This window comes from Zingiber officinale, chromosome 8A (genome assembly GCF_018446385.1).
Source record: "Zingiber officinale cultivar Zhangliang chromosome 8A, Zo_v1.1, whole genome shotgun sequence".
In the NCBI taxonomy this organism is placed as follows: Eukaryota; Viridiplantae; Streptophyta; class Magnoliopsida; order Zingiberales; family Zingiberaceae; genus Zingiber; species Zingiber officinale.
In genome coordinates this window covers 47,649,045-47,668,095 of record NC_056000.1, presented here as the reverse complement: position 1 = coordinate 47,668,095, position 19,051 = coordinate 47,649,045, and the positions used below count along the sequence as shown (strand labels likewise).

Sequence of the window (19,051 nt, the reverse complement as noted above, 5' to 3'; positions counted from 1 at the left end):
TGGAGGTCGTACTGTGCTGAATCCTTCTGTCTGAGACATTTTAGTCCTGCGCACAGAAGAAAGAAAAGAGAAAGAAAAAAATCCCAAGACTTGGTCTTGGATTAGTAGTGCGGAAGAAGAAAAATATAGAAGTATCTAAATTGGTATTGCACCAATTTAGATTTAATTGCAACGGGAAAAAAAATCGTAAAATTGAAAACCGAAAAAAAACTAATTTTTCACCCCCTGTCTGATTGGTGGTTGCACCAAATCAGAGCGGTACCTGCTCTGATACCACTTGTAGGACCGTGATCGTTCGATAGAGGGGGGGTGAATATCGATTCGAAAACTCGAGTGTAAAAGTACGCAGCGGAAAAGTAAATGAACACAGTTGATTTTACTTCATTCGGAGCCTGTGACGACTCCACTCGAAGGCCCGTGGTCCTTGACCACTTTCGTTGGGCAATCACTAGCAATTCGAATATGATTACAAAAAGAGTACAAGAAATGCTAATGAAACAAAGTGATACCGACAAGGAAATTAACCAAAGAAGAAGGAGCACTTTGTCGGAGCTTTGTTAGCGTCGTAGAAGCGAAGAGCAGCAGAGCAAGCAGTCGAAGAGTTCTCAGTTCTGTTTGAAGCTCCACCCCTGGGGCTTCTTTTATATGCTGCTCCGGGCGCCTGGATCCCTTCCGGGCGCCCTGGTGCGACGTGGCAAGTCCAGTCAGGATGCTCCACGTAGTGAGGCGACGCAGAGGATAAAAGTTGCCTCCGGGCGCCCGGACCACCTTTTTCCAGAGATTCCTTCTCCTGCAAAACAAGGTTAGTCCGAGGCAAAATATACCCTGCAACACAGATTGTTAGCACAATTTATAAAGTATGAATTAACAGAAAAAGTATGACTTAGATTCCGTCTTTCCGAGACCGGAATCTAGTCACGATCTCGACTTAGATATCCGAAATGGATCTAAGCCGGATCGACGCCTAATGTTCCCTTCCCGGGAACGCGTCCTCGCAGTCACTCCCCTCCAGTGACTTACCTTTACTCACCTGCCAGACGTCCGATCAGCCCTTCGACCCGTCTGGACTTCTCGCCAGCTATCCGGTCAGCCCATCGACCTAGCTGGACTTCTCGCCAAGCGTCCGGTCAGCCCGTCGACCCGCTTGGACTTCTCGCCAGCTATCCGGTCAGCCCGTCGACCTAGCTAGGCTTCGTGCCAGACATCCGGTCAGCCCGTCGACCTGTCTGGACTTCTCCTGCACACTCGATCAAAGTGTCAGACAACAACAAAACTAACTTAACCCATTTGTCATTTATCAAAACCTAGGTTAGACCGTTAGTGCTACCCGCACCAACAGAAAGATCCTTGGATACTTTGTAAGCATCTACCATTGATGTCTACAAGGTATTCCTCGAAAATGCATTGAGCACATACCTGATGATGTCGCGATTCTTCACCTTCTGTCCAATTGCGTGAAGGCCATTAAGGAGGTTTTGAATCCACGTATGAAGTTGGTTTGCTGATTCATTCTCCTGCATTTTTATATTGTAAAGTTTATTTAATATCAAATCATCTTTGCTTACCTTGGTGTCTGAGGTTCCCTCGTGCAGCTCAATCAGCTTCTCCCATAGTTCTTTTGCGGTTTTAAAGGGGTCAACCCGGTTCAATTCTTCTTTAGTTAAGCCGCATTGGAGAGTGCATGTTGCTTTGGCGTCGACCTCAATTTTCTTCATCAAGGTTGTGTCCCAGTTCTGGTATGATATTGAATTTCCAGCACCATTGAGTGGGAGTTCGAGACCAGTTTGGATGATTATCCACATCTTGACTTGCGTCTTGAGGTGGTACTCCATTCGATTCTTCCAGTAGTCGAAGTCTTCACCAGAGAAGAGGGGAGGGCGTGCAGTGCTATACCCTTCTTGGTGGGTCATTAAAGAGGAATCTCGCACAAAAAAAAATAATAACAAATGTTCCAAGACTTGGTCTTGGATTAATAATGCGGGAGAAAAATAAAAAAAAGTAATTCATTAATTTCAAAAAAAATAATAAAATATTAATAAAAATATTATTTCAAATTTGGTTAAGTACGATATTTTGTCAATACTGACTAATAGTGAAAAGATGAAAATGAATTTTTCAAAAATAGTTTTGGAGGGAAAAAATGAAAGGTGGTTTCACAAATTCAGAGCGGTCTTGCTCTGATATCAATTGTAGAATCGTTGCGCTAGGGGGTGGGGGAGTGAATAGCGCTCGTTTTAAAATAAAACTCGGAGATAGGTAGCGGAATAAAGACACAACAAAATAATCGCAAACACCAAGAGTTACTTGGTTCGGAGCTTGTGACGACTCCTACTCCAAGGCCCGCACTTGAGAGTGCTTTCGATGGGTAATTCACTATCAGTTTCGAATAAGTACAAGAGTGAACCTACAATATTAAAACAACTATAAAATAAAGAATACTGACGACTACATATCTGAAGTTTCTTGTTCTAGGTTGTCGGAGCAGTGTTAGGGCGTCGAGGAGGCATTTTCTGATCAGCGCGCAAGAGCAGAAGTCGTTCTGAATGTTGTTGTGAAGCTCCTGGTCGAAGTCTGCTTTTATAGGTTATTCCGGGCGCCTGGAACCCCCCGGGCGCCTAGACTATGTGGCTCGGCCAATCAACGCGCTCCACATCAGGTTATAAATAGTTTTTGTGTTCCAGGCGCCCGGATCCGCTTTTTCCAGCCCTTTATTTTGTGCAAAATAAAGTTAATCCAAACAATAAATAATATATATATAATATGAAATTTGACAGCCTCTGACTGGCCGGTTCTGACTTAGAGTTTCGTCGAAACTCTAGGTCGAACCGACGCCTACTGTTCCCTCTTCGGGGAACGCGTCTTCACCTACTCCTCTCAGGAGTATTTGCCTTTTGCTAGATCGGTCATCCAAACCGACTGGATTTTTGCTCAGTGTCCGAGACTTCCGATCTTCATGCTGGACGTAAGCTCCATGACCCTCTCAGACTTCCACCCGATCCGCGACCACCAGGATTTTAACCTAGAGTCCCTGACTCTATGATTTTGCTTGAAGCACTCGACCCATCAAGACTTTCCACCTAGGGTTACCACCCCCTAGAGTTTTGCCACTTGCCTAACCACAGCTAAGATTTTTCATCATCTAGGGTTACCACCCTTTGGGACCTAGGGTTACCACCCCCTAAGATTTTCCACCTGTCTAAAATCCATTAGGACTTTTGCCTAAGAACACTTAGGACTTTTCCTGTCAGCTCAATTAACTTTGTTAGATCACAAGACAACTTAACTTTGGACCTTTTGACATAATCAAAATACAAATTCGATCGTATGATGTTTTCCACACTAACAATATCAAATTATAGATGAAATATTATTTTGATTAAAAAAATTATGATCCTTCGATAATATGAACATCCTTTTATTTTCTATATATATATTTTTAAGATGAATTAGCTATTAGAAGGGATAAAGAAAAGCTCCTTGAGAATAATCAAGATAAAGGGTAATCATTAAGAATTTAAATCTTACTCAATTTGTGCATTGTAATGCCTTTATTATTTACATAAATAAATAAACAAAACAAACATACTGTGTGGACATTTAATCTATAAAATAAGCTAAAATAAAAACAGCCATTTTGACAATGGATGAGATACATACAATGAACTTCAAAAAATATGGAACTGTCACATCAGCGGTCCCCCTAGAGTCGATCCCACGGATATGGAGGGAGATAAATACAGGTACACAAATGGAAAATACATAGCGGAGACGTTAACCCCAGACAGTGACACCCCGGGGATCGACCCCTGGACCTTTCAACCACAGAACCATGCACTTCCCATCTGTGCTACGCCCTGGGGACACATACAATGAACTTCAAGATACTACTAAAAGTACCACCACTTGATCAATAGAAATCTGAAGAACAAAGTAGCACTCAACTATAAAGAGATGCCATAGTAGACATGTACAGTTTACAAAACACCAAACCAGCTCAAGGATTGAACTTGGAAGAGTCTTCTCTCATCTTTGTGTTTGTGTCAGCAGTTATCGATCGAACAAAAGAATATCGATCAGTATCAATCTGAACCCTTTCCATGATCCATCATTCTCCTTGTTGCTGTGGTCTCCAAAGAGCAGTGAGGAAGAGAGTTATAGTTCCAGATGAATTCTTGCATCCTGTTCTATATCTGCAAGTTTGGCAGAGGAATTCCTTTTACGCCACTCGGTTCCGCTGCAAACTGCATCAATTTGCACAGGCTGTTCGAGCGGATAACTTGCCATGAGGGAGCTTGCCGTCTCTCCCTTTTGTGGAAACCAAAAGAGTAACAACACCTCCGGATACCATGTAAACAGGATATTCAACTCTGGACGATCTGCTATTCGTAGCTACTGTGGGCCAAAGTTGAGATTTTCCCACCTGAATGGATCTACACTCCCAAGCTGTGGCAGGACTCGGAAAAATAAGCAGACACAAACACACACGGCAGCGATTGCGAGCATTGAGGGAACATAAGGCCGTTGAAGCAGCCCCGTTCGATGTGTTCGTCTAAGCCACATGTTCCTCGTCATGGCACATTGAGCACAAGATCCCGACGCTAAAACTTGGGAGCCATGCCTTCTTGATTCTCCCACGGTCGAGATCTCGCATTCAAATGATATTGTCACTTGTCCATTTGCCCTGTCAGCGAGCTTCCTGGCCACCAGATTGTTATAAGATATATTGTTCTTCGACATTGCGTACATGTAGGGGGACTGATGATTGTCATCGAGTACCGAATTCCAGCACTTCAAACCAATCTAAATAACCAGAGAAATAAACAAGTGAACTGTCAGTTAAGGTTCCAAAATCATATGAAATGACCAAACGACATAATTAAAGTCAATATTATCATTTGACCAAAAACAGCCAGTTTGCTTCCTGATTTGTTTATCATAGAATATAAAATAAGAAATAAGGTAGAAAAATGAAAACTAAATTTACCTCTTGTGGATCGTTAGTGAGAACATCAACCATGTCGACCGAATCCTCCATACTAGCAGCCATATGCAATGGGGTAATGCCGCCAGGTCCAGCCATGTCTGGCAGGAAAAGATACACCTTCGTTGCATCATTTCCATGAACTGCACAATAATGGATCAGAAGATCTACCATTTTCCGGCACTTTCTCTTAACTGCTCTGTTCAACAGATGAACTTCTGAAAGCAGTTCGAATGACTCGTGTCTTAAAGTGTCATCCTTTAAGCTTCTTTGCACAAGAATATCCAGAAGAGTACGAAGAAGAGTGCACCAATCTCGTTCCACCGAAAATGTCAAGAGGTACTTCAGCCGTGAAACTGAGAAATCAGAAAACAACAGGCCAGATGATGCATGTGTCCTCTGAAACAGCCAACCAAGCTCATTTAGGAAGTGGAGAACATCCTGCTTTGTTGTGCACTGTGGACTGTTACCAACTTCCTGAAAATCTGCTTCGAGGGCTCTCAATTCCTGGCAGATATCGGCATTGGCAATAATGACAGGAAAGCTGTTTCCTTTAAAACCATTTTCAACCTGATCGTAGAATTCAGAAATTAGTCGAGAGCATGAACTCTTAGATTACAGGCAATTACAAATAGTAAGACCAAACTTTTGAAAATTGCTGCTAGGATGATCACCTCAATGAAACATCGACCGAACTGCTCTTGAAATCCTCCAGGAAAATCAAAGCTCTCCACACATGAATCATCATATATAGTGCCTGGGTATGTGGAGCAAAGAATTTCTTTCGACATGTATTTACCTCTATATGTGCAATGAATCCTAGAAAAATGAAGGAAGAAAACATGAGCAAAAATAAGTACATGCATATTTGGACTCGAATGCATTGTTTCAACTCACTTGGTGCCTGGAACAGTCAAATTGCGACCTTTAAGAAGAAGGGAAGTTTCCTTCCCAGCTACAACACAAACAGGTGATATTGAAGTCACTTCAGGAGCACTCCATGCCCTCCAAGTCTTAGATATGCGGATCTTCCCTGCAGTCGATATATTGATGCCAATTACTAGAAGTTTGATCTCATATTTATTGCAATTAAATTAGATTCAAACTTCGTCAGAGATACTCAGACCAATGCAAGATACTTGAATTCGCTAAAAGGAGGTATATATATATATATATATATATAAAGGGCAGCCCGGTGTACGAAGCTCCTGCCATGCGGGGTCCCGGGGAAGGATCCATTATACGCAGCCTTACTCTACTTTTTGCAAGAGGCTGTTTCCAGGATTTGAACCCGTGCCCTTTTGGTCACACGGCAATAACTGTTGCACCAAGGCTCCCCTTCAAAAGGAAGTATTATATATGCGCAAGAAAAAAGCATACCATCCTTGTGTGACACCAGCTGTCTATTTGTACGAATTAAGAACCTCGCATTTTGCCAGAACTCAGTTTCAGAACATTGAATAAGAGAAGTGACACGCTGAAGAAGATCATCTTCAAGCTAAAAACCAGCATACATATTCAGAATTTTACAAAGTGAACCAAAAGAAATACGTCATTGAGGAAAAAAAAATGTCACTGACATCTTCCCATGCTATTGATGGCATCGATAAGTATATTGACAGGACAACACAACCAGGCCGGATGTAACCCTCCATCTCCAAAGGGCTGTTTGAGAGCCAATTAAGTACCTGCAAATAACAGGAAACTTACATGCTACTTAAGTATTTGATACAAGAATGTTCAAGGGAAAAAAATTGTAACAGAAAGTTGCAGTACCTGAGCACGAAGAGCATCAGGAAAGCTACTAGGATCCTTGCCAAAGAGTTTGAAAATTATTCGCCCAGTGCGATCCTGTTGTCAGTCGAATAAGCAAATAAGAAAGCTATAAGATGAGGAATATATTATTCTGAAATGTGCATTACTAGAATGCAAGTCACCTGAGCATCAGAATTGGAACTTGATGGAGAGTGATCTGAGCAAGTTGATTTATAGGCAACATGATCTGCTGTTCTTTCAAAATTCTGAAAAAGATCAAGCGTTGCACTTGGACCACAAGTGCTGCTTGATTCAACATTTGTATTTTCTTCCCTGTAATGTGATCTCCCTGTATTTTTCACCCCTTCGAAAGTCGAATTCAGAGGAAATAATTTTTTCGTAACAGGCGGTGAAGTTGAAGGTGACCTGTCTTCCATAGGGTTGCTACTTTCTGAGGATAAATACTTAATTGAAAATCCCTCTGCTGGAGAATTGTCATCATCAGAAGGTCCAAAAAGTTGCAAAGGCAAACTCTGGTGAAGTTGCTGAGCCATCTGATTAGGAACATCCGTAGGAGATTGACTGATGATACCTTTGCTTGTCAAGGCAACTGAAGCATACAGATTGGTTGGCTTATTATGCAAAGAGGGCTCTGCATTTTGTACTTTGGCCTTATGATTGCCACTACTTTCACTGCTCCCACGTGAAAGAGATGCAGGGACAGGAGGAACGGATGCCGCCAATGCTGCAGAAAGAACTGCCAACATGTCGCTTGCAGTGGATAGTGCATTTTTCTCCTCAGCTGCCTTTATTGATTTCTCAAGGGAAGCTAGAGATCCATCTTGACATATATTCAAATCAAAACCACCAGGTGCAATAGCTCTTTCAGAAGAGTCTCCACTAATTGAAGTGCTTAATTTACTGATAAACTGTAGCAGGTGGTCTTTATCAGGTAGAGGAGAAATACCAGTTGGTGTATCATGATAACTACCTGCAGATACAACACCAAACTATGAAGTATCAAAACTGAAAGGCAAAGCTTCCATCATTTAGAGAAAAGTTACACACCTTTTAAGGGAGTTAACATAGCCAACAATTTCACAATATCCAGGTTCCCATTTGTCGTATTTTCTTGGTTTTTTGGTAGCAATAGCTTAGAAGAATTGTCCTCTGGTTGAGTCTTCCTTCTGCGCCGATTATGTCCTGCAAGTCGCCTTCTACAACTTCTCTTACCCTCATCAAACTCAGAAAGAGGATGAAATCTGGATTCCATGGATTCATATATCAGTATAAACAAGGTTTCTAATATAACAATCCTCAAGAGGAAAGAAGTTTGGAGAGGCTAATTTCTACTTGGTCCAGTCAATCCGAATTAAAAGAAGTTTCAACAGCAAGATCACTCATGATCAATAGTTTAAGCAATAGTTTTAGCAGAAAGAAAATGAGAGAATGTGAAAGTATTATCAGCATTAGAAGATGCAATAGAACTACAAGATGGAAACTGAAAAGAAAAAATTAGTCAAATCATATTACCTACTACATTGTTGGCAGAACCTCTGCATCTGGTTTCCAACGAGGGCCTTGGCGGTCTTGCTGTGCATCTCGCACACCTTGTGGCGCCTATGATAATCTTTGGCGCTCGACAGATCGGTGCGACAATCATCCACCTGACACATCGGGTAATTGTTACTACTCCCTGGCGAGCCTGACCTCGCCTTCTTGCCAGGCCTAACCCCTGCTGGCTCCTCCACCAAATTACCTCCGCCTCCTAGCTTCAGCGCTAGTTCCCCATTATCATCTTCCAAACTCCTGCTGGATTTTGAATTTTTCGACCACTCGCTACCTTTGTTCGCCAGGTCAGTCACAGCAGCAGCTGAAGAAGAAGGCTGCGATCCCAGACAGAGTAGGTCCGCAGCATCCGGCGCGGGGGTAGCGGTGAACCTCACGCTATCCCAATCCCACATATTAGGGTTCCAATTGCCACCGGAATTGGACTGAGAAGAGCCCATCAACTGGTGCTGGCTCTCCAGGGATTGGATATGATCAAAGATGGGATTTTTCCAAGGAAGCTCTCGCTTTTTCGCAAGAAGCCGCGCGTCATGGATGGCCTGGTGATGGTGGTGCAAGAAGATGGAAGGAGCAACCTGCGCTCCGATCTCTCCCTCCATCTCTCAAGATTATTCAAACCCTAAATACCCCTCGATCGCCCCAAATACCAACTCACCTTATTCTATCTCAGAACACTAGGGCCTCCTCCGATCCATTCCTCCTACAAGATTTGTACATGCGGGGGGGAAATTACAAAGAAAACCAACGAATTATTAGAAGATCAAACAAGGAAGAGAAGGGTACCCATAGGAAACCAAAACAACGAGCAGGAATCCCCAAAACGACTAAAAACTGGGCAAAGAACCTCCTTCTACTTACGGAACACAGCTTCTCCACGGAAACACGCAAAGATCTAGGAGAAGACCGGATAACAAGCTCGAAATCCGGATCTCTCGCCACGAAACGAAATAGATGAGCAGAGGGATCTCAAGAAGGGATTGCTTTGGCCGAAGATTGATCAAGAGGAGGAGAATAAGATGGCAGGATCTCTGTCTACTCTGCGACTGGAGGATTGATCGAGAAATTCGCTCACTCTTCTCCTCCTCTCCCTCTGTCCTTCGATTCCTTCTCTTCTGCTCTTCGCCAGCTAATCGCAGCGTGGTACAAGAATGTAATTAACGGCCCACGCCGTGGGCTATTGCCGAAGGGCATACAAAAGTTGGCTTCTTGCACATTGCGTCATTGCGTGTGCATTATTTTCAGTGAGGCCTCCCTGGATTCCGTTATACCAATTAGACCCTTGTAAAATGCAATATTCCTCGTTTTATTTAATAGTATAGTATTTCAGAATGCACAGTTGTTTAATATTTTTTAAGTAATAAACCTCTCAAAGTTTTTTTTTAAGTGACCGGAAGGGCCACCATTAGGGGTGTAAATGAATCGAGCCGAATATGCAGAAAAATTTAAGGTTCGAATTCGGCTCGAAATAAGTATGTTCGAGTTAGAGCTCGATTCGAAGCTCGAAAAATTCAAAATATTTGGTTCGAATTAGGGTTCGGGTTCGTGTTCAGCTCGAAATATTCGAGCATGTTCGCGAACTATTCGAATTATTGCTCGAAAATAGGTTCGAAATGCTCCAAATTTATTTATTTAATTTATATTTAACTTATATTAATAAATATTAAGGTTCGCAAGCACCTCGAATAATATAATTTGGGTTCGAGTTCAGTTAAAAAAAGTTCGAACATGTTCGAGTTCGGCTCGAATTCGATAATTCGAGTACGAATCGAATATTTTTCGAGTCAGCTCGAAAAGCTCGTGAGCCGGCTCGATTCGTTTGCATCCCTAGCCATCATGGTCCGCCGGGAGACTTATTATCCGACCTATCTTTTATAGTCTCTTGTCAATCGGACCATGATTATCCGTTTGGTCATTGTAGTCATCCTCCATTTGATCATTGTAGGTAAGTTTTTTTGTATCTTGGCGTGTCGATCATCTTGATTTTAACCACCATCTTGACAATTGACTTGTGTGGGGTGGACCCCCCTCTATCGTCGCATTAGTCACTATCCGACTACAATTGATTATGATTTTTTCTTAAATTTATCGTCCCCTAGGTTATAGTTTAAATTAGGGCCGAAGGTTATCATTTGTCCACCGTCAATGGCTTCGGTCATCCACCCTGACTATCCAACTGTAATTAAAAATGGTTTATTTCCTGATGTATTTTTTTAATTAGAAGATCTAGTCTCATATATTACACGGGAGAGAGAAAAAATAATAAATAAATTGAAGAGAGAAGAAAATAATAATAAAATAAAAATTATAAAAATATATAGTTTATAGTGAAAAATAATTATTTAAATTTAATAATATAGGTAGGTTATTTTAAATTTTAGAAATATTATAGAAAATTAATATAGATGCTATAAAAGTGTTGTTTTTGTTAAGCAAACAACAAGGAAATTTCGTGTTGCAAAAAATCGTGATGATAATTTTTTTTTTCAAAATGATAATAAAAATTTTTGAAAAAAATTGGTACCCACCATGGCCCATGAAATTTTAATAATTAATAGGATATTATTTATATAGTAAAAAAATTAATATATTCATTACTTTAAGTTACATGAGAGTCGATAAATTATAAATTATGGGATCAATTGATAATTAACCGTTAACTAACTAAAAATGGAAGAAATTTTTTTTAATAGTATTTATCTGTCAAAAATTAATCTGTATCCCATAATAATAAATTCGTCATTTTCTAATCCACCGGATAAGATAATAATATTTGCATGATTTGGATAAGTTGGGAATTGTGTCAGCCAGCCATTTATTTCGCCACCATTTAAATTATCAATAAATAAATTTAATTAATATTGCCACTGCAATTATTATTAAAGATAATAAATTAATTTTTTAAAATAATACAACAGGAGTACTTTTTAATTATAATTCTATTTTTGAAAAGTCATCTTGACGTCGGGTATTTAGGAAATTTTAAACGAAAGCAACGGTGACATTTCTAAAATAATAATGGCCTTTCTGAAAACAACGTAATTATTTTTCGTTTACGTGGCGAGCACACCGCTCGACGACGTCGGCGCTCGGTCGTCGTCCTCATCCGTTCACCAACTCAAAAATTTACCGTATTCTTAATGGACGTACGCCGGATAAGGAGAGAGAGGTCCCGCCCTTTGCCAGGGTGCAGAGTGGGTGGCGGTGGCCGGCCAGCAAGAAGCCATTGAATAATTAAATGTCGGAATTACCCCGAGTCGGCTAGTTAATGACCGGACTGCCACGGCACAAAGGCGCAAAGCAACGTGGAAAAAGTACGAGATCACGAGGGCGGCGGGGCATGGGGCCACCGCTCGCGCTTTGTTGAACGAGTGGTGGACTCGAACGCGTCCGGGTCGGTGCCGAATCAGTCGTGTAAGTGTACGGACACAAAATCACGGGTCATGACTCGGTTGATTGCTTTCATATTGTAAATGAATTAAATTATATATATATATATATATAGATATATATATATATATATATATATCATATTGTATCAAAACTTCAATATATTAAATTTTTAATATAATATAAATTTTATATCATTTGTATTATATATTAAAAAAATCAGCAAATTATAATATCATAATTTCATTAAGGTAGGTACAATATATTAAATTTTAGATATTTTCCTCTATCCCTAATTAAATTTTGATAAAAAATTATTTGACCACGTCCGAAAGTGAGTCGACGGACACTGAAAAGGTGGCGCTCATGTTGATCGGGTGTTGACTGAAGGTGACGTAGATCTCTGCCAAGTTAAGCCTACAACCATAAGTCGTTAGTGCCGAGCTAGGGAGGGGTTCTCCGGCGATGACCCTCCAACGCTTAAGTTAGGCAACGACAAGTGAATGAAGACTGAAGTGGAGAAGAAAGAACAGCAGCGTAACTATAGCTACAGTAATGAATATACCTCTATTGAAACCTAGGGGTCCTTATATAGGGCTCCCGGGAGGCATGGGCATGCTTCCCGAAACATACCTGAAAAGGATATATCAGAAAAGCGTGTCTGACGCCATACCTTAACAGCCCGAGCATATATCCCCTGACGTGATAGTGGAAGTTTCCATCGTACAATTCTCTGCCTGACCATGCCGCCGACAATGCTGTCAGCCCATGACACTGTTCCCTAGGGCGATATCGCCAACTGCTCCTTTTGTCTTTTATTAGGCCGAGCGGGAGAGCCGCTCGGCCGGTCTACCGAGCGGGAGAGTCGCTCGGCTGATCTATCGTCCGGGTGATACAATGGTCGGGCCGAACATCCGCTCGGCCAATGCTCTGCTATCTTGCTCCCCTCATCGGACGAGGGAGTCCTGTCTTCCGAGTCGGGGTTGCATCTACTGTTTAGCCGAGCGGGGCGACCGCTCGACCTTCGTACCTCCCTGCTTGAGCTTTATGTGTGTCGAAAGCTCGGTGTTTGACCGAGCTGTCGAAGTGTCGGCCCGGCTGCTCTTCCTACTGATCGGGAAGGTAGTTCGCCCGCTCGGACGCCTGCCTAGGACGTTGACCACTTTAACCTCCTGCCGGGAGGGCCCCACCTTACCACCGCATCACGTGTGTCCCCCTAAGTCTAGTCGAAGGAGGTTGCAAGTCCGACTGACCGGATAAGTAGTCTGGTGACCGATCGGCCAATTAGCTAATAGGTGGGTTGCATCCCGATCGCCCCGTGTAAGACTGATCTCTTTCTGCCAGTCAGCGCACTGATCCTTTGTACTTGGGATCTTTTTTCCCCATCGCTCCTAGAGGAGCACGATCCGGGCGGTTAATGCTGACATCGCCCAAATCACCTCGGAATACGCATAAATCACCCCTATTAAGGCCAAGCACACGCCCGCACCCATTAAATGTTGCCCTGTGGGAGGGCACCACGTGTCGCTAACGCAGCCGCCACACGTCCGAGGTGACAACTGCTAATGTGACGTATGGCAGTTCGAATTTAACGGTTGGATGTGCGTTTGGATTCCCATGCCCTAGATCGGACGACTCCGGTCGACCACTCCCCTCTTTATAAAGCCTCAGCGTCGCCTTTTCTTACTCTACGCTTTCTTCGTGCTCTCCGACGATTTTGCTCCGGTGATTCTGCTTGTTCCCCTTGCGCCGGCGATCCTCAAGCAGCTTTCCTCTCCGTAAGCCTTTCAACCTTTCCCTCTCCATTGTTGTTTTCCCGCTGCTCTTTTTCTGCCGCCGTATTTTCAGCTTTCTATGTTTTCCGGACATCTTTCCCCTCGAGCCTTCTGCCTTTTCGTTTCCCGGCCATGGCAAGCTCTTCGTAGCCGTCCGACGCAGCTCCCAATCCCTGGTACGCTACCATGGAGGCTCGGTTCGACGCGGGCGACGCCGTGAGTCTAATAAACGCCTTTGACATCCCCTCTGACCACGAAATAGTCCTAGCCTCCCCATCCAACCAGCCCAATGACCCACCGGCCGGCACAGTCTGTTTCTTCCAAGACCAATTCGTGGCGGGTCTTCGGTTTCCCATCAACCTCTTCATAATCGAGGTTTGCAACTACTTTCGTGTCCCGCTCGCCCAGCTTGTCCCCAATTCCTTCCACCTGTTGTGCGGCGCGGTAGTGTTGTTCCGAGTACACAACATTCCACTGACCCCTCAAGTCTTCCACGACTTTTATTACCCCAAACAACTCGAGCTGGGCACTTACCTGTTCCAATCTCACATCGGGCTGGTCTTCTTTGACAAAATGTCCTCCTCTAACAAACACTGGAAGGAGTACTTCTTCTTCTTGAGACTCCCTGAGCGGCCAAGCTTCCGGACCAAATGGCAGGTCGGGCTTCCTACTCAACTTGATTTGAAGAAGTTCAAGATCTGACCGGACTACCTTCGTGCTGCAAATATGTTGGTCGGCCTAAAGTTCAATATCCATAAGTTGTTGTCGGAGGGTGTGATGTACATGTTCGGGCTGAGTCCGATCCGAACGAAGCTCCAGAGCAACCTAGGTATGAAATTTCTCAACCTTATTCCCTTGAATCTAACTGATTCTTTTCTTCTCTTGCAGCTGACATCATGATGTGCGCTCGGGCAGTCGGCATAATGAAGGCCAAGCAGGTTGAGATTGAAGCAGTCGCGGCCAAAGAGATGGAACGGCTTGGCTTGACTCCCGTTGGCTCACAGGAGGGTACGGTTGGTGAGACCCCAACTGTGGGTGAGGGAACCGCTGAATAGACGCCCGACATAGGAGAAGCGGCTGACCCACGCCCAGTCCGAGAAGTGCCGCCCACCGTACTGAAGGCTCAGGGTCCTCAGGCGATGACGTACCACTCACTCGAAAGAGGCGCCGAACGAATGCGCCTTCCCTCTCTGCCACCTCGGTCGTACAGGCCTCTGCGGGAGGAGGCACCTCTCCAGCTGCTCCTACAACAATGGAGGCTACTTTCTCTGATCGAACTCCTTCCTTGGCTGAGCTACAAGAGCCGCTCGTCGTTCAATTGATTACTTCCTTGCCTCCGACTAGGCGGAGGATAAAACGGTCCGCTATTCTTCCAGTCCCTCCTGCCCAATCTTCTCGCTCGACGGCCTCCGCTCAATCGGCACCAAACGAGTGACGATCCATCACCGCTACGCTTCGCCTGTCGACGAAGAATCTTCTAACGCTAGGCGACCAGCCCAGCTCTCCCCAACATCAGGTCTACATTCACGATCGGCTCGGTCATGTCTGGGAGGAAGCAAGGGCATGAGCGACGGTGAAACCCCCTGGCACGCTCGCCAATAACCATCTAGAAACGTCCATCGGGGTTAGTATTTTCAACTACCAATTCACGAGTTACCTCCGATCAACACTAATGTTTGCTTTTAGTTCTAGGTGGAAAACATCGTCATGTGCCAGCGGCTGGCTCAAGTGGAGGACGAGCCGAAGAAGCTCAAGAATTTTGGAGAAACCTCCTCTTCCCAGGGGCCACCGACCGCCCGCCTAAAGGCCGACCTGGAAAAGGCCCAACAACTTCTCGCGATGCAACAGCAGAAGTCGGTCGAACAGGCTAATAGGCTAAGTCAGATCGAGGCGCAACTGAAGACCTACGGCCGGAAACTCGAACTGGCCTCCAAAAGGAAACAGCGGATCATTGCTGACCTGGAACTGAAGAACCAAGAGGCTCGTCAATCGGCCGAGAAGCTCAAGAATGCGGAGAGCCTGCTGGTTGCCGAGCACGAGAGTCGTTTGGCTAAGGAGGCTGAACTTCAAGATCAGGCGAAGCACCTTGAAGAGGAACTGGAGGCCTCCCGTGCTGCACTAAAAATCTATCAGGAGGCTGAACCGGGCCGCTTCACGGTCCTGAGGCAACAGTACCTCCGTTCTGACCAATTTCTGGAAAAGGCGACCAGTCGGATTGTCCGATCGTTTGAGCTAGCCATCAACGTGACGCTCTGCTAGCTGAAGGCGAACGACCACGTCTCGGAAGCCCTATCTGACAATGACGTTAATCGTGTCTAGCTCCTCGAGTCCATTCCCGACGAAACCTTCGACTATATCGAGTGAGCGAGGGGTCTGTAGAAAATATTTTTTGTAAGCCCTGAATGTACTCCTGTCGTTCGACAATGTTTAATTTGCTATCAATGAAATCCCTTTATGATCTTTCCTCATATGCTGTTTTTTTTTACTAGTGTCCAACTATATAGTCCCAATCGGTTGCTATGACCGTATCTTTGTTACTGGTAGATTTGTTGGGATCACCCCTCCTAGGTTTAAGGTCGTCGCTCATCTGTCAGTGGAGACATGAGTTTAACGTCGCCGCTCGATGATTTGATGAAGACTGGAGTTTAAGGTTGTCACTCGACCGTTGATGGAGACATGGGTTTAACGTCGTCACTCGACGATTTGGTGAAGACCGGGGTTTAAGGTCGTCGTTTGACCGCCGATGGAGACATGGGTTTAACGTCGTTGCTCGACGATTTGGTGAAGACCAGAGTTTAAGGTCACCGCTCGACCGCGGATGGAAACATGAGTTTAACGTCGTCGCTTGACGATTTGGTGAAGACCGGGGTTCAAGGTCGCCGCTCGACTGTCGATGGAGACATGAGTTTAACGTCGTCGCTCGATGATTTGGTGAAGACTGGGATTTAAGGTCGCCGCTCGACCGCCGATGGAGACATGGGTTTAACGTTGACCCTTGACGATTTGGTGAAGACCGGGGTTTAAGGTCGTTGCTCGACCGTTGATGGAGACATGGGTTTAATGTCGCCGCTCGATGATTTGGTGAAGACCGGGGTTTAAAGTCGTCACTCGACCATCGATGGAGACATGGTTTTAACGTCGTCGCTCGACGATTTGGTGAAGACCAGGGTTTAAGGTTGCTGCTCGACCGTCGATGGAGACATGGGTTTAACGTCACCGCTCGACGATTTGGTGAAGACCGGGGTTTAAGGTCGTTGCTCGACCGTCGATAGAGACATGGGTTTTACGTCGTCGTTCGACGATTTGGTGAAGATCAGGATTTAAGGTCGTCGCTCGACCATCAATGGAGACATGAGTTTAACGTCGCCGCTCGACGATTTGGTGAAGACGGGTTTAAAGTCGTCGATCGACTGCCGATGGAGAGATAGGTTTAACGTCGCCACTCGACGAGAAATTTGGTAACTTTTCTTTTTTCATTCCAATCCTGCACTCAAAGAAAACAAGCAAAAAGGAGAGTGCACCTCATTTACATTGACACACCTTTCATCCAGCTCGGTACGGCTGGAGATGATTCGCTCTCTAAGGACGTTCTAGTTGTCGTCCGTCTTCATCTTCTAGGTAGTAGGCGTCAAAGCGGAGCTTCTCCACGACTTTGAATGGTCCGACCCACGGAGCTTCTAGTTTAGTGACATCGCCGACCAACTTCACCTTCTTCCACACGAGGTCACCGACCTGGAACGATCTCGGGATTACTCGTCAATTGTAGTTCTGCCTCATCCTCTACCTATAATCCATCAGCTGCACGGCTGTTTTGTCGCGCGTCTCATCCATAAAGTCCAGCTTCAGAAGCCTCCGCTCGGCGTTGTCTTCGTCGTAGTGTTGTATTCGATTTGGTTCGACTTTGACCTTGACTAGGACGACCGCTTCACTGCAATATATAGGGTGGAACGGGGTTACACCTGTGCCTTCTTTAGGGGTCGTACGGATTGCCCATAATACGCCAGGGAGTTCGTCCACCTAGCTCCCTCCAATGTGGTCGAGCCGAACTCGCAAAACCCGCAAGATCTCCCGATTGGCAACCTCAGCATGTCCGTTGCTCTGAGGATATGCTACGGAGGTGAAGGCCTGCTGGATTCCATACTCCTCGCACCATTCTTTGAGTTTTTGTCCTACGAACTGTCTACCATTGTCTGAGACGAGTCGACGCGGAATACCGAACCGGCAGATGATTTGCTGCCATATGAACCTTTGGACTATCTACTCGGTAATTTTCGCCAACAGCTCGGCTTCCACCCACTTGGAGAAGTAGTCTACCGTGACGAGCAAAAACTTTCGCTGGCCGATCGTCATGGGGGAGGGTCCCACAATATCCATGTCTCATTGGTCGAATGGGCACGACACAGTGGAAGCCTTCATCTCTTCGGCCGACGAGTGGGAGAGGTGGTGATACTTTTAGCAGGATAGACAGTTAGCTACTGTCCGAGCGGTATCTTCCTGTAGAGTCGGCCAGAAATACCCGGTCAGCAGGATCGTCCTCGCTAGCGACCGACCGCCTGGATGCCCTCCACAAGAACCTTGGTGTACTTCTTGCAGTATATAGTCGGCGTCTTCCGATCCGACACATTTAAGCAACGGCCTAGAGAAGGCATTCTTATAGAGCTGGCCCCGGACTAGGGTGAAATGACCGGCTCTTCTCCTCAATAAGCGAGCTTCCTCTCGATCGGACGGCGTAACTCCTGATCGTAGAAACTCTATTATGGTCGTTCTCCAATCGCTAGGGAAAGTGAGCCCCTCCATCCAATCGACGTGCGCCACCAAGGATACTTGCTTAATCGGCTGAGTAATGACGATCGATGAGAGTGAGCTCGCCAATTTAGCCAGCTTGTCCTGTTAGAGTGTATACTGAAAGCCTAAGCTTTTGTAAACATTTATTTTGAATAAAAAATCACATTTGGTCAAATTGTCTACATTTGTTTGTAGTTGTTCAATTAATTTATATTGTAGATAACATAGTATGTGATGTCACGTACAGAAGATGATGTTATCAATACCTTACAAATTATAAACAGTAGCTCACGACCAAAATGGAAGGGAATAAACCATTGAAAGGTCGTAGTGTAATTAGAAATTAGTTTATCTTAACTATATAATTACACCAGTACACTTAGAGTGTATTGAGTAGGACCATTAGAGGTCGTTTCTTTTATACTGACTTTATAAAGGAACAAAGACCTCAGTTATTATGGAAGTGTGTGCTCTTAATCCTAATATAATAACAAGCACATATATTTGATATTTATTTCTTTAATTTATCAATGGGTGAGATTTAGTTCGATAAATCAATAAGCCCGATAAGTTGGGAAATGATATCACTTATAGTGTGTGTTGTTGATTATAGAAGGAAACTGTGTCCTAGTGATCTAGGTTGATAATGTCCCCAAGAAGAGCTCATAAGGATTGTCATGTTAAACCCTGCAGGTGGACTCAATCCGATATGACGATAAGGTTGAGTGGTACTATTCTTGGATTAAGATATTAATTAAATGAGTTGTCAGTAACTCACTTAATTAGTGGACATTCGACA

At 44.4% G+C, this 19,051-nt stretch overlaps 2 protein-coding genes across 3 annotated transcripts; one reads left to right on the top strand and one right to left on the bottom strand.

Annotated features, from left to right (window-relative positions):
* Positions 1–3,590: 3,590 nt before the first annotated feature.
* On the bottom strand, positions 3,591–9,466 carry LOC122008878 (squamosa promoter-binding-like protein 15). 2 transcript variants are annotated; one of them, XM_042564777.1, is made up of 11 exons: positions 9,089–9,466; positions 8,270–9,005; positions 7,805–7,998; positions 6,919–7,727; positions 6,758–6,832; positions 6,562–6,669; positions 6,362–6,479; positions 5,879–6,014; positions 5,656–5,800; positions 4,985–5,551; positions 3,591–4,800 (listed from the first exon to the last, which is right to left on the bottom strand). In XM_042564777.1, exons 2-11 carry the CDS (start codon positions 8,902–8,904, stop codon positions 4,390–4,392), a joined length of 3,198 nt encoding a protein of 1,065 aa, XP_042420711.1. In that variant the 5' UTR covers positions 8,905–9,005; positions 9,089–9,466; the 3' UTR covers positions 3,591–4,389. The 2 variants fall into 2 exon arrangements, with proteins under 2 accessions (XP_042420711.1, XP_042420712.1); XM_042564778.1 differs by having other exon boundaries at positions 9,164–9,466.
* A 4,778-nt stretch (positions 9,467–14,244) lies between these two features.
* LOC122010776 (M protein, serotype 49-like) lies at positions 14,245–15,726 on the top strand. Its single transcript, XM_042567254.1, has 3 exons — positions 14,245–14,296; positions 14,356–14,480; positions 15,160–15,726. The coding sequence occupies exons 1-3, from the start codon at positions 14,245–14,247 to the stop codon at positions 15,724–15,726; spliced, it is 744 nt and encodes a 247-aa protein (XP_042423188.1).
* Positions 15,727–19,051: the final 3,325 nt, after the last annotated feature.